Source organism: Hyla sarda, chromosome 5 (genome assembly GCF_029499605.1).
Source record: "Hyla sarda isolate aHylSar1 chromosome 5, aHylSar1.hap1, whole genome shotgun sequence".
NCBI lineage: Eukaryota > Metazoa > Chordata > Amphibia > Anura > Hylidae > Hyla > Hyla sarda.
The window spans coordinates 34,880,295-34,903,570 of record NC_079193.1 but is presented as its reverse complement, the minus strand read 5'-3'; the positions used below and the strand labels follow the sequence as shown (position 1 = coordinate 34,903,570).

The 23,276-nt window shown below is 41.4% G+C and overlaps 1 protein-coding gene across 14 annotated transcripts in view; it reads right to left on the bottom strand.

Annotated features, from left to right (window-relative positions):
* Positions 1–23,276, bottom strand: part of MALRD1 (MAM and LDL receptor class A domain containing 1) — a 551,665-nt gene that overhangs the window by 230,838 nt on the left and 297,551 nt on the right. For all 14 annotated transcript variants that reach the window (XM_056519234.1, XM_056519235.1, XM_056519233.1 and 11 more), the window contains 4 exons: positions 23,024–23,111; positions 18,352–18,528; positions 17,586–17,745; positions 4,219–4,375 (listed from right to left, as the gene is read on the bottom strand). In XM_056519234.1, the coding sequence (XP_056375209.1) occupies positions 4,219–4,375; positions 17,586–17,745; positions 18,352–18,528; positions 23,024–23,111 (582 nt within the window). The remainder of the gene's footprint in view (positions 1–4,218; positions 4,376–17,585; positions 17,746–18,351; positions 18,529–23,023; positions 23,112–23,276) is intronic.

The window sequence follows — 23,276 nt, the reverse complement described above, 5'->3', positions numbered from 1 at the left end:
AAAGTGGCCTCTTTCTTGCCAGCAGTCTGTAGATCCCTTTTAGAGTTGAGCAAGCCTAACCCCCCAGACCAGCATTTGATCCAAACTCTGGGGGTTTGCAGGTCTTCAAGATTTCAAACATTGCCAGGTTCCGCTCTTGCAAACCTGGCAATGTCGGGACTGAGCTGTGCTCAAGGCTGACAGCCTCGAGTACAGTACAGCCCAGCCCGGCTGAGCAGCACTACTAGTTTACTCCTTGGGGGGGGGGGGGTTGAGTGACACTTACAATTTTGTCACTGGTCTGGGCTCCTTCTAGTGTAGCCCCGCCCCCTTCTGATGTCAACACTAGAGGCATGGCTACACAAAAAGAGGCCTGACCAGCAACAAGTTGGTATCAGTCCCTTCACTGTATACATTTAAGCTATTTAGATGGCTGTATAATGTATGCACCCCTCTCCCACACCAAGTAGTCAACTGGCACTGCTCAGCAGCTATAATAAAATCCTTCCTTGCTGGGCCAGCACATAGCGCTCAGTCCAGGAATATGTTACAGTAAATCAGCGGATTCACTGCCGGAACTGTACTCTTTATGAAAGTTTGGCGAGCCCGTTTAGCCGAACTATAGAAAAGCTCACTCAACTCTAATCTCTTTTGGTGACTAAAAGCTTTTTGTAACTGTTCATAAAATTCCTCAGTTCTCAAAAAACATGTATAGTATAAATTATAAAATAACTAGTATGTAGAGAATCATAAAAAGTATCCTGCACTCACGGCTAGGTACTGGACTCGAAGCTACTACATGGAGAAAACCAGAGGACCAGGCCTCCAAGTATGCATGGGCGCTCAGAGCGCCCACGCATACTTGCTTGCCTGGTCCTATGGTTTTCTCCATGTAAGAGCTTCCAGTCCAGAACCTAGTGGGGAGTGCAGGATACTTTTTATGATTCTCTACATACTAGTTGTTAAGGTCTATCCTTGATTGCTTCCTAGCACCTTAGGAGTACTTTATTGTTGTTTTTGGTGCCACATGTCTGGTCTACAGTTGTCCTCTTTCCTGGGCTGGTTTAATAAGAGCTCAGTGGTGCCATCTTTTCTGTTTCTTTGGATTCGTATAAATTATAAAATAGTAGACAGGGAGGAAGCCTCAATAGTGAGACAGTGATCTGTGAGGTAAAAGGGGGAGGAGGAGGATCATGTAATGCTGTGCCTCATCCTTCATGTGAGACTCATGCTGTGAGAGGGAGGAGGGATCAGCAAGGGAGGACATCTTTTATGGAGGGAGCCCACAGCACAGCTCTACATTACACCTGGACCACTTATCAAAAAATAATGGAACCAAAAAGACACAATTATGTGTTACATTGTATAACATCTAAGTACTGACTGCATTTTTTTGTACCAAACCTATTACACCCATTTGTACCAATGAAAACCTATGCCATACTAGTGAAGGGAGTTGTTGTGCAGCACAGTCATGGATTCTTACAAACCCCATTAAGATGTAAAGAGAACATTCTCAGAAATATTGTATCTGCTATAAACCTGTCTTGTGTGAACACAGACTTTAAAAGTTCCATCGCGTAATTGAGTGCCGCTAATTACTTTCCTTGTTTATTCTGGGGCCGATCATTGACTAATTGGAATTATTGATTATATGACCAGTGAAGTTTATTATTGAAGCTTCCCTGGAATACATCAGATAATCAAGCGCTAAGGCCTTAATGTTATATGCTTTTCTATGTCCCCCCAATAATAAACTTCAAGCACAATTCAGCATCCCTAAAATCCCTGAATAAATCAACAAATGACTTTTATAGTAATTGATCACCCAAGTGTACCCAAAATATAACATTTTAAAGGGGTACTCCAGTGGAATTTTTTTTTTTTTTAATCAACTGGTGCCAGAAAGTTTAACAGATTTGTAAATAATTACTTCCATTAAAAAATCTGAATCCTTCCAGTACTTATTAGCTGCAGAATACTACAGAGGAAATTATTTTCTTTTTGGAACACAGAGCTCTCTGCTGACATCACGAGCACAGTGCTCTCTGCTGACACCTCTGTCCATTTTAAGAACTGTCCAGAGTAGGAGAAAATCCCCATAGAAAACACGTGCTGCTCTGGACAGTTACTAAAATGGACAGAGATGTCAGCAGAGAGCACCGGGGTCATGATGTCAGCAGATTGCACTGTGTTCCAAAAAGAAAATAATTTCCTCTGGAGTATTCAGCAGCTAATAAGTACTGGAAGGATTAAGATTTTTTAATAGAAGTAATTTACAAATCTGTTTAACTTTCTGGCACCAGTTGATTTAAAAAAAAAAAAAAAAAGTTTTTCACCGGAGTACCCCTTTAACAAATAATGGTGATCTTTGGTTGCAGTTTTGCTCAGGTTTTGTGATGCAGTTTTTAAGTCAAAAGCAGATATGGATCATAATGAATTAGATAAAATAAAGAACAGATGCTACTTCTACTCTGTTTTTCTTCCTTGAATCTATTTCACACCAACAGTACATTAAAAAAAACAGTAGAAGTAGCATCTGTTCTTTATTTTATCTAATTCATTATGATCTACACGTGATTTTGGCTTGAAAACAGCATCATAAAACCTGAACATAGCCAGGTCCACATTGCGATAAGACTGCTGGTTAGACGTATTTGTTCGCATTACAACAAAAAAGGATGCTGCCGCATATTGTAGAGCAGGGAAGTGCATGCTGTTCATTTTAATGCCCGAGTCACCATTCGGGCCATGGCTGTCCGGGCATGCTAGGAGTTGCAGTTTTGCAACAGCTGGAGGCACCCTGGTTGGGAAACACTGCCATACATGCTAGCTATATAGTGGAAATTATTGTTATCATGTTTGTATTTACTGTTTTGTTGTACTAAAAATTATTTAACAAAAAAAAAAGAAATTTTATGTGAAGCAAAATATAAATAAATCAATAACTAAAGTTTTATAGCAATTTACACTTTTTAAAAAAAATGGCCATTTTACAAAGTGTAAACATGGCCTTAGATATCTAGGGGTATTCCAGGATTTTTTTTGTTATTTGACTGTGCTACAAAGTTAGTGTAGTTCATAACATAGTGTCTGTACCTGTGTTTGATGGATGGTCTCCCAATTCTTATGTGACCTTTGCCCCGATGTTTATTTTTAGCAGCATACAAAGTTAGCATTGTCTAAGGTTTTCTTAGGTTGCAGTGCAACCCGAGACATTACATCACTAGTCAGGTGATGACAGGGAGCCTGTCTGTGCTTCAATGGGTGTGAAGTAGATCATTTTCCACAGGGCTGCTGGGATTTGTAGCTCAGCGGTGCTGCAATGAGTAGGGTGACTGAAGTGTGGGAGGAAGAAAAGTGACCTCACACTTACAAACAAGGGATATTTGGACTTGTAGTCGGAGGGAGGGAACTCCAACAGAAAATAACCATTTCACAAAAAGAAAGCAGCAGCGTTATTGAGAACTCACAACACAGCTATTTAGCTCAAAAACACTGATCTTTCCTAAGCATGTCCATTACTGTCTGGCAGGTAAGTAGTTAAAGGGGTACTCCACTGCTCAGCATTTGGAACAAAATGTTCTGAATGCTTACAGCCTGCACCGGGAGCTCGTGACGTCATAGCCCCCTCATGACGTCACGCCCCTCCCCCTCAATGCAAGTCTATGGCAGGGGGTGTCACGCCCCTCCGATAGACTTGCATTGAGGGGGCGGGGCATGACGTCATGATGTGCGGGGCTATGACGTTACAAACTCCTGCCGCCGGCTCTAAGCGTTTGGAACATTTTGTTCCAAACACTGAGCAGCAGAGTACCCCTTTAAGTCGCCTTATGGTGGAAAACCCCTTATGGTGGAATATCTCCCCTAAAGTATTTACACTGTGTCTAGAGATCATGTTGTGATAAGCTGGTGACGTTACACCAAACATCTCAGAATATGTTGAGAGAAGTTCAGAAAGGACTCTGTATGTATTATTTATAATGCAAATAGAAAAATGTGCAGTGTGTTGACAAGTATGGAAATCATGTGAAGCTTCAGCCGTCATAGATGAGAATCACAAGACTCTTAATATGTATCTTACCTGGCATATCAATAAAAATATGTTAGCAAAGTGAGAAGAGAACAAATCATGAAAGAACAGTAAAATTGTAATATAAACCTCCTGTCTGTTTACATGAGTCCTTTGTACATCACATATTCTTCCCAGGATTCTATAATAAGTAGTCTGAATCCTACCTGTAATGACCCCACAGTCCCTCCATTCATGTAGGTCCAGAAGGTCAGCTTACACTTGGGTCCAGTTTGGGATATGAAAGGAGTCATGATATGAGCTGTATGGCCAAATTCTCCATTGGAGCTGTCAGCATATAAATACCAGCCTTCATCTGTGGACCTATGGAGTCAATGTTGTATAGTCAGTCATTTTACTATTATGTATTACTATATTTCTTTCTATCTCTATGTGACCCAAACAGAGCCTTGAACGCATATGTGAACCTAGCCTAAATGAGCTCCTGTAAAGGGAACCTTATTCTTAAAGGGGTACTTCATCACGCCCCCTCCTCAAGACTTGCATAGCGGGGGCTGACATCACAAGGGGGCGGAGTCGTGACGCCACGATACTCCGGCCCCGTGGTCACCACCAGGTTGTTTGTGAGCTGGCACAGCGGCGTACAGCTCAAACAGGTGGGTGGCGAATACAAGAATGCGGGGATCCCCAGCGGCGGGACCCCCCGCGGTGAGACATCTTATCACCTATCCTTTGGATAAGGGATAAGATGTCTCAGGGCTGGAGAACCCCTTTAAAGAACTATTTATTAGGGAGTGCTATTTTCCTGGTTCCCTGTAAGCTAGTTCTGACACATTCTGGCCTTATGGGTTACGGGGCAACAAATAGTCATCATGACCGTGTCACATGTGTCAAAATTAGGGAAAATGACCCTGTGTCTCCTCATGGCCAATCAGATGGGGGTTTCCAAAATTAGTATATCAAGTTTGTTTGGAGGACATCCCTTCAAGAGATTGTCCAGTTTAGAAGACACATTTTCAATTTACCATTAAGGAATTTTGAGTTAATAGGAAGGGGTCCTGTTTTACGAATCTCATCTCATGGTCAGAATACAGGGGGAACATTAAGGGGAACAGGTCATCAATTTTATGTGGTAAAACTGGTGCAGCAATTGGAATCCTGGGACATTTTAATTATTCTGATACTCTCAGCGACCAGAATCTGCCGTGGACAACTAGTCCTCCATGATCCACCGCAGGTAATTAGCCCTTCAGGACTTGTCCTGGTTAACTAGTCCTTGCGGCAGGTCCTCGTGGCTGCTCCCTGTCCGGCCAGCTTGAGTAGAGGGAAAGGCATGACACTCAAGCCACCAGGGCGGGGAGCAGCTGCCAGGACCTACTCCAAGAAATAGTTACTCGGGACCCAGCAGCATTCTAAAACTATTATTATTCAGAAAAGCTTGAGCATGTCAGAGTAATTATTTCAGTAAATGTCCCAGGATCGTGATGCCTGCACCAATTTTATGCTGCCTGTTGTTTGGGCAGCACAGAACTGATGACATATTACCTTCAAACAGAAAATCCATTATTTTGAATGTCAAGAGCGTAATGCTTTAAGAGTTTACCTAACTGTTTACCTAACTTCCAGTTTTACATAACAAACAGTATATCTCTCATGCTACGCTATTTACGCACCTTCCATTCATGTCATTGGGAGTTAAACAAATTGCATTACACAGCCAACTCAGCTGATTTTGGCACCCAACCATCTGCGCAAACAGGCAGGAGATAGGCGGACAGTCAGCTTTTCTCTTTGTGGGAAAACCCCTTTTATTTCCCATTTGGTGGCCCTGCAGGGGGGGAGGGAACTGGGTAGAAACTTTGGGGGAGATTTATCAAAACCTATCCAGAGGAAACGCTGAGTTGCCCATAGCAACCAATCAGATCGCTTCTTTCAGAAGCAATCTGATTGGTTGCTATGGGCAAATCAGCAACTTTACCTCTGGACAGGTTTTGATAAATCTCCCCCTTTGTCTTCTGCCTATTGTCAAGGGACTTCTAACAAGTATTGTCAAATGTGAAGAACCTCTTCTGATGGCAACTTCTGAAGCTCAGTCCTATGAGCATGTTATAAATACCCTTTTCCAAATGATGGCAATATGGACAGTAGAATAAAAGAAATCCAGTCCTGGAGCTTCTGTTAAAACTTGGTTTTTATTAAGATGGAATTTAGGAAGTTTACAAGTAGTAGCACTTACGTATTTCATGGTCGTACAGAAACCATTGTCAAGCATGTGCATATCTTTTCCAAATGATGACAACAATACCTCAAAGCAGTTGCTCCATCAATTGTTGTAGGCCATCTCAGGCTCCGGTGTCCTTGACTATAAAAATCCTTTATGGGTTCTCTGCTAACTGTAATGGGACTTCTCACAACTATTGTCCAAGGTGGAAAACATATTCTGATGGCCCCTTTTAAGGCATTGGCCTATGGTCATCTTATAGATACCCTTTTCCAAATGATGACAACTTTGTGGTTGCACTATCAATTTTAGTAGGCCATTTCAGGCTGCAGAGATCTTCACTATAGAATTTTGTTTATGAGCTCCCTGCCAATTGTCAAAGGACTTCTAACAAGTATTGTCCAAGGTGGAGAACCCCTTCTGATGGCCCCTTCTGAAGCTTAGTCCTATAAACATCTTAAAGATCCCAAATGATGACAACTATACCCCAAAGCAGTTGCTCCATCAATTGTTTTAGGCCATTTCAGGCTGCGGAGATCTCACCTATAGTACTCTATTCCCTTATGGGATAACTAAGTCCAAAGCAATGTCAAGCCCATGATACCTACCTTATTGTTCATCTCCAGTCACCTGCATTGATCTTTTGGATAATAATAAACTTACTGTTTCTTTAAAGATAATTGTCCTTTGCATCTGAGATGTCACGGGGGATGTGGGGGCTAGCTTCTGCCGTCACTGAGGCTTACACAAGGACATTGATCCAGCCACCGAGGACAATACTGGGAATTAATGACGGGATGTCTTGTATTGGCAGACTCGTTCTTATTGGCTGAATTCATTAAAGACGTGTCAAAATCTCGGCACATGGTAGATTACCCCCAAAATACTAGATGTTCATTACTCATTAGGTGAATAAAAGTAAATTACGGCAAGTGATCTACAACTCTGACACTTTACTGACTGCAGCGATTCATTATCGAGCCTGTGATACAGATGCATTAGAAGAAGAATAAAGTTACTGGAAATAACCGTATTAAAGGGACGGGATAAGGGTTTTTAAAAAGCAAAAAAATAAATAAATAAAAGTCCATCTGGAGTTGACTGTGGAGCAAATAAAACATAGGGCCTATTTATTATGGGTTGTATAGACCAGTGGTCTCCAAACTGTGAACCTCCAGACTGTGAAAGTACAACTCCCAGCATGCCCGGGCAGCTTGGGAGTTGTAGTTCTGGAGGCATCCTGGTTGGGAAGCACTGTACTATGTACATTCTTAAAAATAAATTTACATACAGCACCATGGAAACAGCTACTGTGTCAAATGCTGTCAATGATAGACACACCTTTTTAATGGAGCATTATCATAGTGAAAAAGTACTCAAAACCACATTTATTTATAAAAATAATTTGTCTACACTGTGTCTGTGTAGGCTGCAGTCATGTCCCAGGCTGATGGCTACATTCATTTTATTTAATTTCACCATCAGTTGGGTGAAGTGGAGAGGCCCCCATACACATTAGACATGTTGTTCTTGCGGAGATAAGCCTCTATCACAAGCCTGCCATAAAAATATTTTTTTCTGAAGTGGAATTTTTATTTTTCAATAAAAGTGGTACAACTCTATTCATTGTAAAGCAATTCATTGTAAAGCCTGCCATAGCCATAAAAACATTATCTAATCTATCGGCATCACATTATAGAGCAGGAAAAGTTGAGCAGATTGATATATCTCTGGAGAAAAAGATTCAGTGTAACTTGTAACTTACTGCATGAAATCACTGCTCTTTCTATTGTTGGGAGTCTAGTGGGCAGTTCCCTCAATGATAGGACCGCCCACTGGACTCCTAAGAATACTAAGATCAGAGATTTTTTATCAATCAGTTACAGGTTATACTAAATCCTTTCCCACAAAGATATATATATATATATATCCACCCAGCTCTTTCTGCTCCTTAACATAATGCTGCTAGATTTAGGTTCTACAGCATATATGTATATATATATATATATATATATATATATATATATATATTGTTGTATTGGGAAAATGTCACCATGAGTACTATGTATTCTATTGGCATCATGTTATGGAGTAGTAAGAGCTGAGCAGATTGATATACATCTTTGTGGGAAAGGATTCAGTGTAACTTGTAACTTATTGATTAAAATCCCTGCCCTTTCTATTCTTTGGAGTCCATTGGGCAGTGTCACTGAATGATAGGACCGCCCACTGGACTCCTAAGCATGGAAAGATCAGAAATTTCAAACAATAAACATGTTATAAGTTATACTGAATAGTTTCCTACAAATATATATAGGCGACAGAAGCAGCACATATTCAAAGTGAGGTAGCAGTGAGGTAGCTTTATTCAGGCAAATACAGATACAGCAATGTTTCTGTGGTCTCACACCACCATTTTCAAGCCAATGTGCAAGTGAGCATCACAGTGAATAGAGTGCATGACTAAAGTTAAAAACACAAAATATTACAGACATGTAAAGGCTCACAGCTGTAGATATTTATCATTATTATCCATAGGATGGGGCGGTGGCACTTGAAACTTACCCAGCGTTGTATATAAACAAACAGTGGCATGGATACATTTGTCACGGTCGCGCCATCATGGCACTTCTGCATCGGGTGTAAAGAGCTATTGGTGTATTAGGGGCGATGAACGCATCAGAGGTCACAAGGTCAGGAAATCGCGGACTTACGCATGTACAGTCCAGTAGGAAGGTACAATGTAGTATCGTATACTCAGTAACCTAGAGAGTGACGTGTCAGTGGTCACATGTCCAAACAAAAGAGCGCAAGAAATAAAGTAGCGCAGCACAGCCATGGCCTAGAAGGGCAAACGAGTGTTGTGCTCATTAATACTGCATATACAAGCTTGGTGCATGAGGGTCTAGAAAGAGGGGCACAAAAAGGTGCACACAGGAATAATTAAGGGAAATATATATGTGTGTGTGTGTGCGTGAAAAATAATAAAATAAAATAAATTATCAGGAGCCTCACCAGCATTCAAAAGATACTCACATTCTGGGCATAATGTCTCAGCCCACCCGAGGCTCAGCTGTTCCTACTCTATCACATGATGTTGATAGATGACATAAAATTTTCATGTTAACAGGTTCTGTGTCTGTCTCATACTAATGAGCTAATAGTAACCACTATTGTCACCAATGAGCTTCACATCCAGCATTGTTTCGTTTCTTTGTTTTTTTAACTTTATTTTCATAAAAGTTTTAACATCAAAGATTATAAATTTCAGTCAGGCTAAGTTTCCACTTGTTTTTTTTTTTTTTGTGGCCCAAAAAACGCCAGAAAGAAACACCACAGCATTTTCCTGTTTGGCGTTTTTTAGTCTTTGAGTGGAAATTGCATTTTTGGCCCCTCTGACATTTTTTCTAAATTTGTTGGGTACCCAAAAAAAAAAAAAAAAAAAAGAAGGATGCAGTAGGAAAGAAAAAAAATTTTTTAATGAAATTTATCTTTTTTAAAACAAAATTTTTATTAATTTTTAAACAGGGATCAATTTATGTAGGTGGGCAGGGCACTAAAAATGTAGCCAACAATAATAAAAAATGAAGTGTGTGCGTTTTTCACTTTTTTGTTCTTTATTTTTTATATTTTTTAGGTAGTACTACTACTCCCAGCATGGAACACACTGTTCCATGATGGGAGTAGTAGTTCATGTACTAATAGACAGATTGCCCCAGGTGTCACTCCTGCCACCCGTTGTGATCATCCATAATATAGCAGAGATGCGGAGCAGCTCTATGCAGCGCTCGCATGTCTGCACTATACTCCGGCTAGTGATATGAATAGAAATTCACATCACTCATATTTTCCTCCCAGAGTGATGAATGGCCGGATGGTGGCAGCCAATCACCGCTCTCAGCGGGAAATATGAGTGGTGAGTGGCTTGTCGGAGTACAGAGCAGAGATGCCAGGGCAGGATAAAGCCGCTCCGCATCTCAGGGATGAAGGACGATCGCAGCAGGTGTCAGGACTGACACACGCTGTGAGCTATCCTTAACTGCAGGTACTACTGCTCCCAACATGAAGCACACTCTTCTCCATGCTGGGAGCTGTAGTACCTGCATTAATAGACAGATCCCAGCGAGTGTCACTTTTGACACCTGTTGCGATCTGTCTATTAATGCATGTACTACAGCTCCCAGCATAGAGAAGAGTGTGCTCCATGTTGGGAGCAGTAGTACCTGCAGTTAAGGAAAGATCACAGCAGATGTCACTCCTGACACCCGCTGTGACCCTCCTGTATAATGTATAGATGCGGCCGGCTGCTCTTCTATGGTCTCCTTCACTGATATATATATATATTATTTAGTGATATTGATCTGCCGATAAGTTTGATCAGGTAGGATGGTCGTCTGATGCAACATTATTACCTTGTCTTACTTTGCCCACATATATGCCAAGACAGATGATGAAGGCTATTGTTTAGCAAAACCGGCATATCTACTTTCATCCTATGCCAACTTTAAAGATGGCGGGGATGTACTCAAGCCGGATGTACACGCATGCGTCAGGGACTAATTTCATTACGTCTACACATGGACATGTGATCACCGGCAACTTCCGGCCGGAACCGGATGTGATGATCCGCTACATGCGCACAAGATTTGTTTACAAGCGAGACTAGCGAGGAGAACGGTGGAGTTTCCATTGGCTGAAGATGTTCACGTCAACAGGTGAGCGCCTCCCTTGATGCCGGACCAGAAACTAATTATGAGATATTATGTACACTATTCAAGTATATTGCACAGGATTGCACGATTTTTTATTGGATATTGTATACGGGTTCACTACCTTTTATTTTCCACGTTGATGTATATGACCGATTGTGGTCTCTGAAATGTTTTCTGTATTTGTTGTGATTAGACTGTGAGTACACACCCCCTCCGCTTGCATGTGCAATTGGGGGTGGATATATATATACACCATTTTGCACTGTTTGATTTATGCTTGAGAAAGGCTTTATTCATAAGCCGAAACGTCGCTTTCACAGATGAGTGAATAAACCACGATTTGATGTGACTTTGGAGTGCCGCTTCTGCTTCTTTGTGGATGTATATAGATATATATATATATATACACACATATTCATATTTCCCACAGAGAGCTGTGATTGGCTGGAACCATCTGACCAATCACAGCTCTCTGCGGGAAATATGAATAGGTATATATATACGGCAGTGCAGGGGACCATAGAAGAGTGGCCGGCCGCATCTATACATTATACAGGAGGATCACAGTGGGTGTCAGGAGTGACATCCGCTGTGATCTTTCCTTAACTGCAGGTACTACTGCTCCCAACATGGAGCACACTCTGCTCCATGCTGGGAGCTGTAGTACCTGCATTAATAGACAGATCACAGCGAGTGTCACTTTTGACACCTGTTGCGATGTGTCTATTAATGCAGGTACTACAGCTATACAAGTATATACATGTCAGTGAAGGGGAGTGACACCCAGGGAGATCTGTCAATTAGTACAGGTACTACTATTTCCATCATGGAATAGTGTATTCCATGCTGGGAATAGTAGTACTACCTAAAAAAATGTAAAAAAAAAAAAAAAAAGTGAAAAACACACATACACTACATTTTTATTATTGTCGGTTACATTTTTAGTTCTCTGCCCGCACACATAAATTCATCCCTGTTTAAAAATTTTTATAAAAAAAGATACATTTCATGAAATACAATTTTTTTCCATCACTACTGTATCCTTTTTATTATTAGTTTTTTAAATGGTACCCTACGAAATTTTATTAAAAAAGGTATCTCCATCACTTGCTACGACTTTGCAAAACCACCAAAGTGCTGAAAAACGCCAAGAAAGGATGAAAAAAACGCCAACTGAAAAATGCAAAGTGGAAGAAGAATTTTGCTCTTTCTCATTGATTTAAAGACAACATCTGGGCACAGCTTTTTTTTTTTTTTTTTTTTGTGAAAAAACACCATGGGAGCTGTTTTGGTGTTTTTTGGGGAAAAACGCACATTAAAAAAAAAACAAGTGGAAACTTAGCCTCAAGGCTCTAGCAGATCCCTGATACCATTGGATAAAACTTTTGTAAGAGAACACACATGGTCACTGATTCCAGATGTTTTCCTCTCCGCCTACAGATATCTATCCACCTATCTATCTATGTAATGTTGATTCACTCGGCAGCATCGCTTTTTTACTCTCGCATCACAACAACTCAATCAACGCTTAAGAAAATCAACTTTATAATCATACGCATCTAGTCAGGCAATCTCAGTGAATAGCTAGAGAACGGAGGCTCATTTTGTGCTTAAGCGTCTTCCGAACTGGATAATGGCAGAACGTTATTTTATTCCTTGCGTTGTATTGTAATTTAGGAAAGTGACAAAAGAAGCAAATAAGGAAAACAATAACATGGAGTTATGAGGATAAATCAAGTGTATATCTCCTCTACTCTGATTCCTGCGCATCACAGTACGTAAATGTAAATGAAAAAAATAAACTGCTGTCTGGGACTACTGCGTGTTACACAGACATCATATGAGCATCTACCAAGTTTGACTACAATATCAAGTGATGCCATTCTCTGAAATTAGTATTCATCTAAAAAAAAATAATAATAATAATAATAAAAAAAAAAAAAAATATATATATATATATATATATATATATATACATATATGTGCAAAGTAGGGAGTCAGCACTCAAGAGTCCCAGTGCGCCACCACCGGATAAAGCAATTTCCAACCAAAGCGAAGACACAGCAAACTGCAGCGGTATATGGGTGAACAAAGTGGCAAAAAGTTTATTTAGCAGGCTTGAGAAAGGCCATTTGGACGAAACATTGCATGTACTTGTTGGTGCAATAAACTTTTTAGCCACTTTGTTCACCCATATACCGCTGCAGTTTGCTGTGTCTTCGCTTTAGTTGTGTATATATATATATATATATATATATATATTTTTTTTTTTTTTTATTTATTTATTTTTTTTTTATTTTATTAATGTATTTTTTTTTAATGGATCAAAAACTCCATGCTAATAGTTTTTTTTTTTTTTTTTTTTGCTTTACTATGAAATAGCTCCATAACGCCTGTATAAACAGATATTTAAATGATAACGTGTGTGGAGGGGGGGGGGGGGGGGGACAACCATCTTCCTCATCCGCGGTTCACAAGGTGTACTACAATACCTACACAGGAACCTCCTCAAAGTACTGCACCACCAACCTAATTTCCAGTTGTCATATTGCAGTGCACCATGGGAGCTACAACACAGGAACCCCTGAACCCCAGACCTTCTGAAGCCCCACAAGTTTGTGGGATTCATGTCTGTACCAGCCCAGGGTTCTATCGCTGGTACACCAATGCCCCTGTTAGAACACATGTAGGGGAATATTTTCTTAATAGAGGCATGCCACCAGATGAGTCCTATGAGGACATTCAAATCCTTGTCCTAAATTTTTTACCAGTACCCAAAAAATAGCTCTCAGAGTTGCATTGTCTATGAACCTCTACCCACTGCAGGAGAAGCCACAATTACATCTGGACATTCATTGTAGTCAGCGTGAATAAACCTTGAGCGCAGCAGTCTGGGCCGCAACTCCAACTCATTCCAGCAGCTTCCATGTTCACTAGATGGATTGTAGACGAACTGCACTCACCACACTAATGCATCCAGTGATAGAGCTACCAGGTGGCTTACAGAGGTGGGTGACAAGCTATTTCATAGAACAAACTACAGCAAATGACTGAGCCCTTCATTGACCCCTCCCTGCTATACAGAGTAAGACTGCTGATCGTTCCCTTTAACATTAGGCTCCCTGCGCAGGTTCACTATGCTGAAAACATGTAGGAAATTACATAACTCGCTAATGTTAAGCAAACTAATTCAACTGACCCGTTATAATAGTTTATACAAAAGAAAAAAAAAACTAAAGTTGTGAGGCCAAGGGACAGCCCTTTTCCACCTCAAAGGGATGGTACAAGATGGTTCTCTTGTTTTTATTCCTGAGGTTTGTGCATCTCAAGGTTCCATTCTTCAGAATCACTCAGCCTCCCACACACCTCTCCCTCTACTGCTACTGTGTCTCATTGCAGGGCCAAAAGTAAGGGGGCTAGTGTCTCTGATTGGTCACACCCTTAGCCTCTCCACTTACCAAGGGCCCTGTCAATAAAAACATTACTCCTCTTCACAAAGGTGCAAGGGAACTTTACTTAGTGGAAAGAGGGGCATAAAACCTGTAAATCTTCCTCTGCCCCAATAAGGAAATAGAAAAGGAGTATATAATTTGTTTCCTTAGGGGTTTAGGGTTGAAGAGGGACTCATACCCGATTCCCCAGTGGTATAGGGTAGAAAAAGGGCTCATAGGTGATTCCTTGGTGGTCTGGGGTAGAAGAGGGGTGCATATGTGATACCCTAGTGGTCTTTGGTAGCAAAGGGGTTCATATGTGACTCCCTGGTTGTCTAGGGTAGAAGAAAAGGTTTTCACCTGATCCATTTACACTCAAACACTCAGGTGAGTGTTCATTTGTCCTCAATAGAGGGAGGGGGGGGGGGGAGGTTTGGGAATGCCAAACTCTTCTTTTGTTGGCTTATCTTTTGCACAACAAGAGGATCAGGCAAATAAAATACAACACGCCCGATCGTTCTCTCCCCTGACATACTGTAAACTATCAGGGAAGAGTTGACCAGTTCCATCAAAGTCAGTCGGTTTGGCCAACTTTTTTTTAATGTGTATGGGGCCCTTAAGGTAGAAGAGGGGTGTTAATAATAATGCAGAGATCTCTCTGTAATTGAGCAGAATCATGAGGGTTCTGTTAAAGGGGTACTCCGCTGCTCAGCGTTTGGAACAAACTGTTCCGAACGCTGGAGGCGGGAGCTCGTGACGTCATAATCCCGCCCCCTCATTACATCATGCCCCGCCCCCTCAATGCAAGTCTATGGGAGGGGGAGTGACGGCCATCACGCCCCCTCCCATAGACTTTCATTGAAGGGGTGGGGCGTGATGTCATAAAGGGGCAGGGCTATGACGTCACAAACTCCCAGCTCCAGCGTTCAGAACAATTTTTTCCAAATGCTGAGCAGCGGAGTACCCCTTTAACAGAACCCTCATGATTCTGCTCAATTACAATTACCCCTTTAAGGTCATTTGGCACAGTTCAGTCACCTAACTACAGACTATAACCTATATATATCTCAATTAATTTGTTCTTCAAATTACAGTTTTAAAATACGGTATAATAGAAGGCTACTAATGCATATATATATATATATATATATATATATATATATATATATATATATCAAATAAGTAAATTATACAAATGATCTGTTTATTTTTATAATAAATACAATACTTAATTCCAGTAACTAGTGACCAGAAGTTTTGTAAAGTTTTCTTGCACTTCCTCCGCACCTATTAATTTGCTGGCCCTGCGGTTATTGCTACTTTTAGTAATTGCCTCCTAGTTTGAGAACAGAATTATATTAAAGCCACATATTATAAATCAGATTGATACAATCTGCCTACATCAGTATTTTATTTGCATATTCCCTTGTTGAGCCAAGAACTGCAAATGAAAGGAACGCTCACACCAATACATGAGACGGTAAGGTAAACACTTATTCCCTTTACTTGGCCGCAAGGCAACTAAACAATAAAAAAGAAATTGCAAATAATTCACTAAAATAACCTAAAGTCAAATGATAACCTGAAATACAATTATCTATAATAAAATTCCCATTTGTAAATATTGCATGAAAAAAATATTAAGGGCAGACCAATTTTTTTATGGTTTTTAGCTGAAGTTTTAGATTTGATTTTGTCTCCAAGGTGTACAGCTATTTATATAGGAAATTATCGGTGTACTGTTTAAAAAAATAAATTAATAACAATCATGAAATAAAAAAATACTGTAAAACAAAAATAATAACACTGTTTAACCTGTGAAAGGGAAAGTATCACCTAAATTTACCGCACATAATTGAATTTTTTTACTGAACATTTATTTTTCAATTCCCATACACATTTTTAATCTTCAATTGACATATAGACATATATAACATATACTTCTCCCAATAGTGTATCTAAGGCTATGCTCACACACAGTTTTTTCAGATGTATTTAATTTGTTTAACATTAATCTGCTCCATGTAAGTCAATGAGAAAGTAGTTGTCTGTGCACACTGTGCACATGTCACTTATTTACGTGGCTGTAAAAATGCATCCGTATTTTTACATATTGGGGGAGATTTATCAAAATCTGTCCAGAGGAAAAGTTGCTGAGTTGCCCATAGCAACCAATAAGATCGCTTCTTTCATTTTTGAAAAGGCCTCTGAAAAATGAAAGAAGCGATCTGATTGGCTGCTATGGGCAACTCAGCAACTTTTCCTCTGGACAGATTTTGATAAATCTCCCCCAATATGTAAAAATTCGGACACATTTTTACAGCCACGTAAATAAGTGGTATGTGCACATTGTGTTGGTTGCTAGGGGGCAACTGGTCAGTTCTTCCTCTGGACAGATAAATCTCCCCCATTGTGCGCACAGACAACCACTTTCTCATAGACCAGTGCTTTCCAAACAGTGTGTCTCTAGGTAGATCACTGTACCTTGGGACACAGGAGAACCACCCCAAGGCGCCCCGAGCTGCATCCACGTTGTACAGACCCTGATGTCCAGACCCAGCACCAGCTATATTGTTTCAAACCGAAGCCATCGACGATCGGGACAGATGCACGGCTGCCAGGGGGGATCTGATATGCAACATCCAGTGTTGTGCCTTAAGCGCAACATGCAAAGGTGAGCGTGCCCCTCTCGCCCCATCTCTTCCTACTCACACACTACATCCTTGGCAGTTCACAATAACGGCCCTTAGATAGCGCCTTTTTTTTTTGTTCCTTTTTTTCCTTTCTTCTACATATCTAGCTGTTGGAAAACTAAGAAGACTTGGTAATTTGGGAGAGACTATCCAAGAGTGTTGTGGGCAAGCTCTATGACCCATTCAGTGATGTGCAGACAGATGGCAGAGGGCTGATCATCACCTATTTCCAGTACTGGACCTTGTGTCATCTGCCAAAATTTCCTGATTCATCTTGCAATCCAAAAAGTCTTATGTACTCCAAAATGGTACGAATGCAAGTCTGATCGTAAAACAAAGCCTTCACACAACTCCATGGATAGAAAGATAAAAAGGTAATGGGAAATGAATTGATCATTTAGCAAATGTTGGTGCTCAACAGATTGTCTCCCCTATCTCTAGTGATAGGAAATGATTTGTATATGGAAAAAGTCCAAGCTCTTGTATTTATATGACAAAGTTAATGCATATACTCACATGGTATGGTCCTCTAAAGGCCTGTGCCCCTCTTCTCCTGGAACAATAGTGATTCCTTGACCAACGCTCCACTGAAATGCTGCATCCTGACGGAAATAGGTTGCTCCAGACTGGAGCCACTTACATAAACTCCCGTTTGCAAAGTCACAGTACTCTGAAACTAAGAAACGAAGACCATCTCAGTGCCATGTAGTGGTTGCATGCAATGTTGGGCTGAAAGGGGTACTCCTCCCTTAGACATCTTATCCCCTATCCAAAGGATAGGGGATAAGATGTCTGATCGCAGTGGTCCCGCCGCTGGGATCCCCGCGATCTCTCCTGCGGCACTGCAGTCATCTGGTGCACGGTGCGAACTTTGCTAGTCATATGGCATGGAGCAATGTGTTTTGATGTCACGGCCATGCCCCTCATGACTTCACGGCCACGCTGTGATGTCATCACATCACTACGGGGCGTGACCATGATGTCACGAGCCTCCGGTGCTGCAGCCAGAGTTCTAAACAAATGCTGGGTGCTGCAGGGAAATCAATCCCAGCAGCGGGACCCCGCGATTAGACTTCTTATCCCCTATCGTTTGGATAGGGTATAAGATGTCTAGGGGTGGAGTACCCCTTTATATGCTAACATAGTAGACCAATTCTTTGAGCAATAGAACATTTTATCATGGCGGGTGTCTTTGGAACACTCTACGGATCCCTTCCACCAACCGCATTAGAACTGGTAAATAAAGAAACCTGCATGTAGGTATAATTGTATATCGACTTACCACAGTTGTCTTCATCAGAGCCGTCTAGACAGTCTTCTCTGAAATCACACAGCTTGGTGATGGGTATACAATGCCCTGTTGACCTGCAGACATGTTCCTCCACCGAGCAATTGTGGACAGGAAGTGTGGCCTCGGTAGACGTTTGCAAGGGAATTGGTGACCAAGTTGGCAGAGCACCTGTAGACAAATAAGCGGATAATGCAATTGCAGACCAGATGGGCCAAATGGTTTTTATCTGCTGACACATTCTATGTTTCTATTCTGTGTCCTATTGCATTCAGATTTATGGGGGAGGGCTCATGCAGCAGCCAGCTGCCTAACAGTCAGAGAAGGATATAAAAGAAGAGTAGAGAGCTGTTGTCATAGGATACATACATATTCTTTATACATTTCTCAGGTTTTTTTTTGTCAGTATAATAGGGTGGAGCATGCCTGCGGAGGGACGTGACTTCATACATAGAGGGTGCGGTCAGGAAGCAAGCGTCAACAGTGCTTGCTTGCTAACCACACCCTCTTTTTATGAAGCTGTTGGAGCTGGCGGAGATTTCAAGGAAAGAGCACAGGCAGCTCTGATGCGCAGAGATTTATGTAGAGACCCACATCTATACATAAATCCTGTGAGCCTCTGTGCTAGCGGGGCATTTCTTTATACAGACAGCAGAGATGCCAGTCTTGATTAAAGGGGTACTCTGGCCATAGACATCTTATCCCCTATCCAAAGGATAGGGGATAAGATGTCCAATCACGGGGTCCCACCACTGGCTGCGGCACCCCCAGACATCTGTTGCACGGAGCAAACTTCACTCCGTGCCGGATGACTGGCTATGCGGGGCATAGGCTTGTGACGTCATGGTCACGCCCTGCTCATGACATCGTGGGCATGCCCCCTCAATGCAAGTCTATGGGAGGGGGCGTGACGGCCGTCACGCCCCCTCCCATAGACTTGCATTGAGGGGGCATGGCTGTGACGTCACGAGCGGGGCGCAACCATGACATCACGAGCCTCCGGCGTGATCGTGGGGGACCCTTAAGGGACTGATTCCTTCCACTACAGAAAGTTAAACAGATTTGTAAATAACTTCTATTAAAAAATCTTACTCCTTCCAGTAGTTATCAGCTGCTGTATGTTTCTTTTTGAGTTTTTCTGTCTGACCACAGTGCTCTCTGCTGACATCTCTGTCCATGTCAGGAACTGTCCGGAGGAGGAGCAAATGCCCATAGAAAACCTATCCTGCTCCGGACAGTTCCTGACATGGACAGAGGTGTGAGTAGAGAGAACTGTGGTCAGACAGAAAAGGAGTTCAAAAAGATAACAACTTCCTGTGGAGCATACAGCAGTTGATTAGTACTAGAAGAATAAAGATTTTTAAATAGAAGTAATTTAACTTTCTGACACCAGTTAATTTAAAGAAAAAAAAAACAAACAAACACCAAAGTACCCCTTTAACATAACCCTGGGTACCCTATGGGAGATTGTGCTGTGACCAATCTAGCCTGATGCTCGATCAGTTTTACTGTAATTTATTTATCAGTTGCTATTAAATTTAAGAATTTGCTATTAAATAATTTAAATACTGTATATAAATCACAACTTTACTAGTAATCTCAGAGCTTGTGGGGCCAAGTGCTCTTTAACTGCCCATGCAAAGTATGTTCAGGAGCAGGGACACCTCTCTAAGATAGGAATCCATGTGCCTGTACAGTAAACAGAGCAGCAATAGATATTTGCAGGGCCGGGTGCAGAGCAGTCCATAATAAGCTCTGTTATGGCTATTATCTCCGCGCACGTCCATGGGGGCTAGGGTTAAAATTTGTTTTCTGTTTTTCAATCATGCTCCTGTCAGAGTTTATACTTTAAGAGACTTTTAACTTCATGGGGAAAAGTTTAACTTATGATAGATCTACCTGCATGATGAACAGAAATAAATTGATTTTCTCAATGTGGTTTTATTTGTTACATAAGACACTTGGATACACAGCAAAAAGAAAGCGGAATGTAATAGATTTCTTGACAAAAGTCCGTAATTACCATCTGTGCTGGATAAATTCTTCTAAGATCAATTTCATGGGGTTTGGAGAAATTGTTCTTGTGTAGCAGATTGTGAGTTATGACCAACAAACACAATATGAAAGCAATAGAATGTACCAAACATTATGTTCTGTTAAATCTACATTAAATGTGCTTCCAGCCTAACATATATCGTATACTATATGTTCAATGGATGTAATAACAAAACAATCAAACTTACATTAACACCAATGGCCCCACAATAAGAATGCAGATGCATTCACTATTTTACTACCAGGACAATTTTAACACTTATTTTGCATTATAAAAAAAAAAAATCATATCCTCCATATCCATATCATTTTTGAAAGTAGACTCTATAATCATGAGCACCTTACCGCAATTTTACACAAAAACATTACACCAACCATTTTGTGAAACATGCATAAACATGTCTGAAAGTCAGACACAAATGGAAACACATTCCAAAATAAGAGATCAAGATGTGCAGAGGTCATAGGTCATGCCTACATGCATATGCTATCACATATTAACCAGAATCTCCAAAATGAAGCTAAATGTCCCGATTAGGAACTGTAATGTTAATATAGACTACTGTTCATCCATTTAGTTGAAATACCCCCTGTGCCCCCTTTTCTATAGCAATCAAATAACATATCTACTTTCTTATTGGTAAAGGGGGTGATAACATGAAGAAATGTCACAGTGTCACTCCTTGGGGGTCACTGGAAGCTGTACAAGGGAAGTTTAGATGTGATTGAAAAAGGGGGTGATAACATGAAGAAAAGTTACTGTGTCACTCCATAAAGTCACAGGAGGCTGAACAGGAGAAGTAATTATAGTAACCGGCTGGGATTGGTAAAAGGGGGTGATAACATGAAGAAAAGTTCCTGTATCTCCTACACACCCTAATGCTGTACATGGAAGAGATGACAGTACCAGGCAATGATCTTTTTTTTTCCTAATGTTGCAGCTTTGACCTTCCTTACAGACACAAATATTTAATGCTGATCACACACTTAAACTGAGTCCTGTACCCCAACTATTGCACCTAAAATATTAAAGGGGTACTCCACCAAAGGATAGGGATAAGATGTTTGATCACGGCAGGGTCCGGCTGCTGGTACCCCCCTGCGTTCTCCAAGCCGGCATCATGGACATATTGAAAACAGAAGCTTGAGGCTTCCATGTTTGTGCTGTCACACCACAGCTAGTACACAGCCACCACGCCTCCTTTCATAGACATAAATGGAGGGGGGATTTATTTCCCACGTCAGTATTTAGGACATCCCTGTGTCCCCAAACATCTTTTCAAGGATGTCCCGGTTACCTCTCTGCGGCCCCGTGTTAACTTTAAAAACGCAGGGGCTGCCATGAGGTAGTGCACGCAGGGACGTCACTGTCGTACTGTGCATGGCCCATAGAATCAGAGGAGCGGAGCAGGGCAGGAGTATGCACACTGGCCGGCATGGTAAGTTATCAGCGGCATGTCAGCTTCGGTGCTCCGACCACCGCTCCTCCAGTCCTGGGATCTACTGCTATGGCCTATAGGCCATAGCAGTAGATCATGACCCTGGACTGGAGGAGCGGTGGTCAGAGCACTGAAGTGGGGCAGTACACAGACATACAGTCTTCAGCCATACACTGTATATGGCTGAAGGTTGTATGTCTGTGGGGTTCACTGCCTACCTAATGTGGGTGAACTATACTGCCAGCCTTATGTGGGGGAACTATACTGCCAACCTAATGTAGGGGAACTAAAAACTAATGTGGGGGGGAACTATACTGCCTACCTAATGTGGGAGAACTATGGTGCCTACCCAATGTGAAGGAACTATGCTGCCTACCTAATGTGGGGGAACTATACTGCCTACCTAATGAGGGGGGAACTATGCTGCCAACCTAATGTGGAGGAACTATGCTGCATACTAAATGTGGGGGACTTATACTGCATACTTAAAGGGGTACTCCACTGCCCCAGCGTTCGGAACATTTTGTTCTGAATGCTGGGTGCGGGCTGCGGGAGTTGTGACGTCATGGTCATGCCGTCACACTGATAGTGCTCTTCCCGAGACTAGACTCTGGATCCGCCCCTGCACCGGACCAGTCTGCGTTTGGCAGAAATGGTGCAACACATAGGTCCATAGATATCATAGAAATGAGATCATGGAGATCTGACACCAGTAAGGGCACACATAGATGTAATAGGGCACTAGAACTCATATTGCCTCTTCTATACTGCCAGAATATTCCACAACTTTCAACATCTTTCTATACTGACTGATTTCGCAATATACAGGAGGGTTTTCCAAACAGTGTGTCTCCAGCTATTGCAAAACTACAACTTCCAACATGTTGGGAGTTGTAGTTTTGCAATAGGTGGTGACACACTATTGGGAAAACACCTATACACAGTATCTGTATAGTTGGGAAGCAGTTCAGAGCTAAGTTTTCTCCCTCCATGTGTCCCATTGTAGTCCCATACGCTGCCTCCTTGCTTAATCTACTACTCAAACCTCATAGTGCTCTTACTCTATTAGTAAAAAAAAAACTAAAAAAAACTACATGTTCCAATAATGGGTTAAATGTAAAATATGTTCAATAACACAACCCATGAACATATATCCGCACACCACCTCTTACCTGGATGCAAAGTGCAGTTAAAGAAGGAAAGGTCATCAATGGCAATGTCCCCGGTAAATCCATCGCCCACCATGCCTACAATTAATAACTGGAAATGAAAAAAAAAAAACATATATATGTATATTATTACAGTTGCATAATAGTGTATACAACCAATGACCTCGACTTATATGACTGCAGCATCATAAAAATCACAGTCAAATTGTGGCAGAATCCACTGAATACTTATCCGGATATACAGATGTGTCCTTTC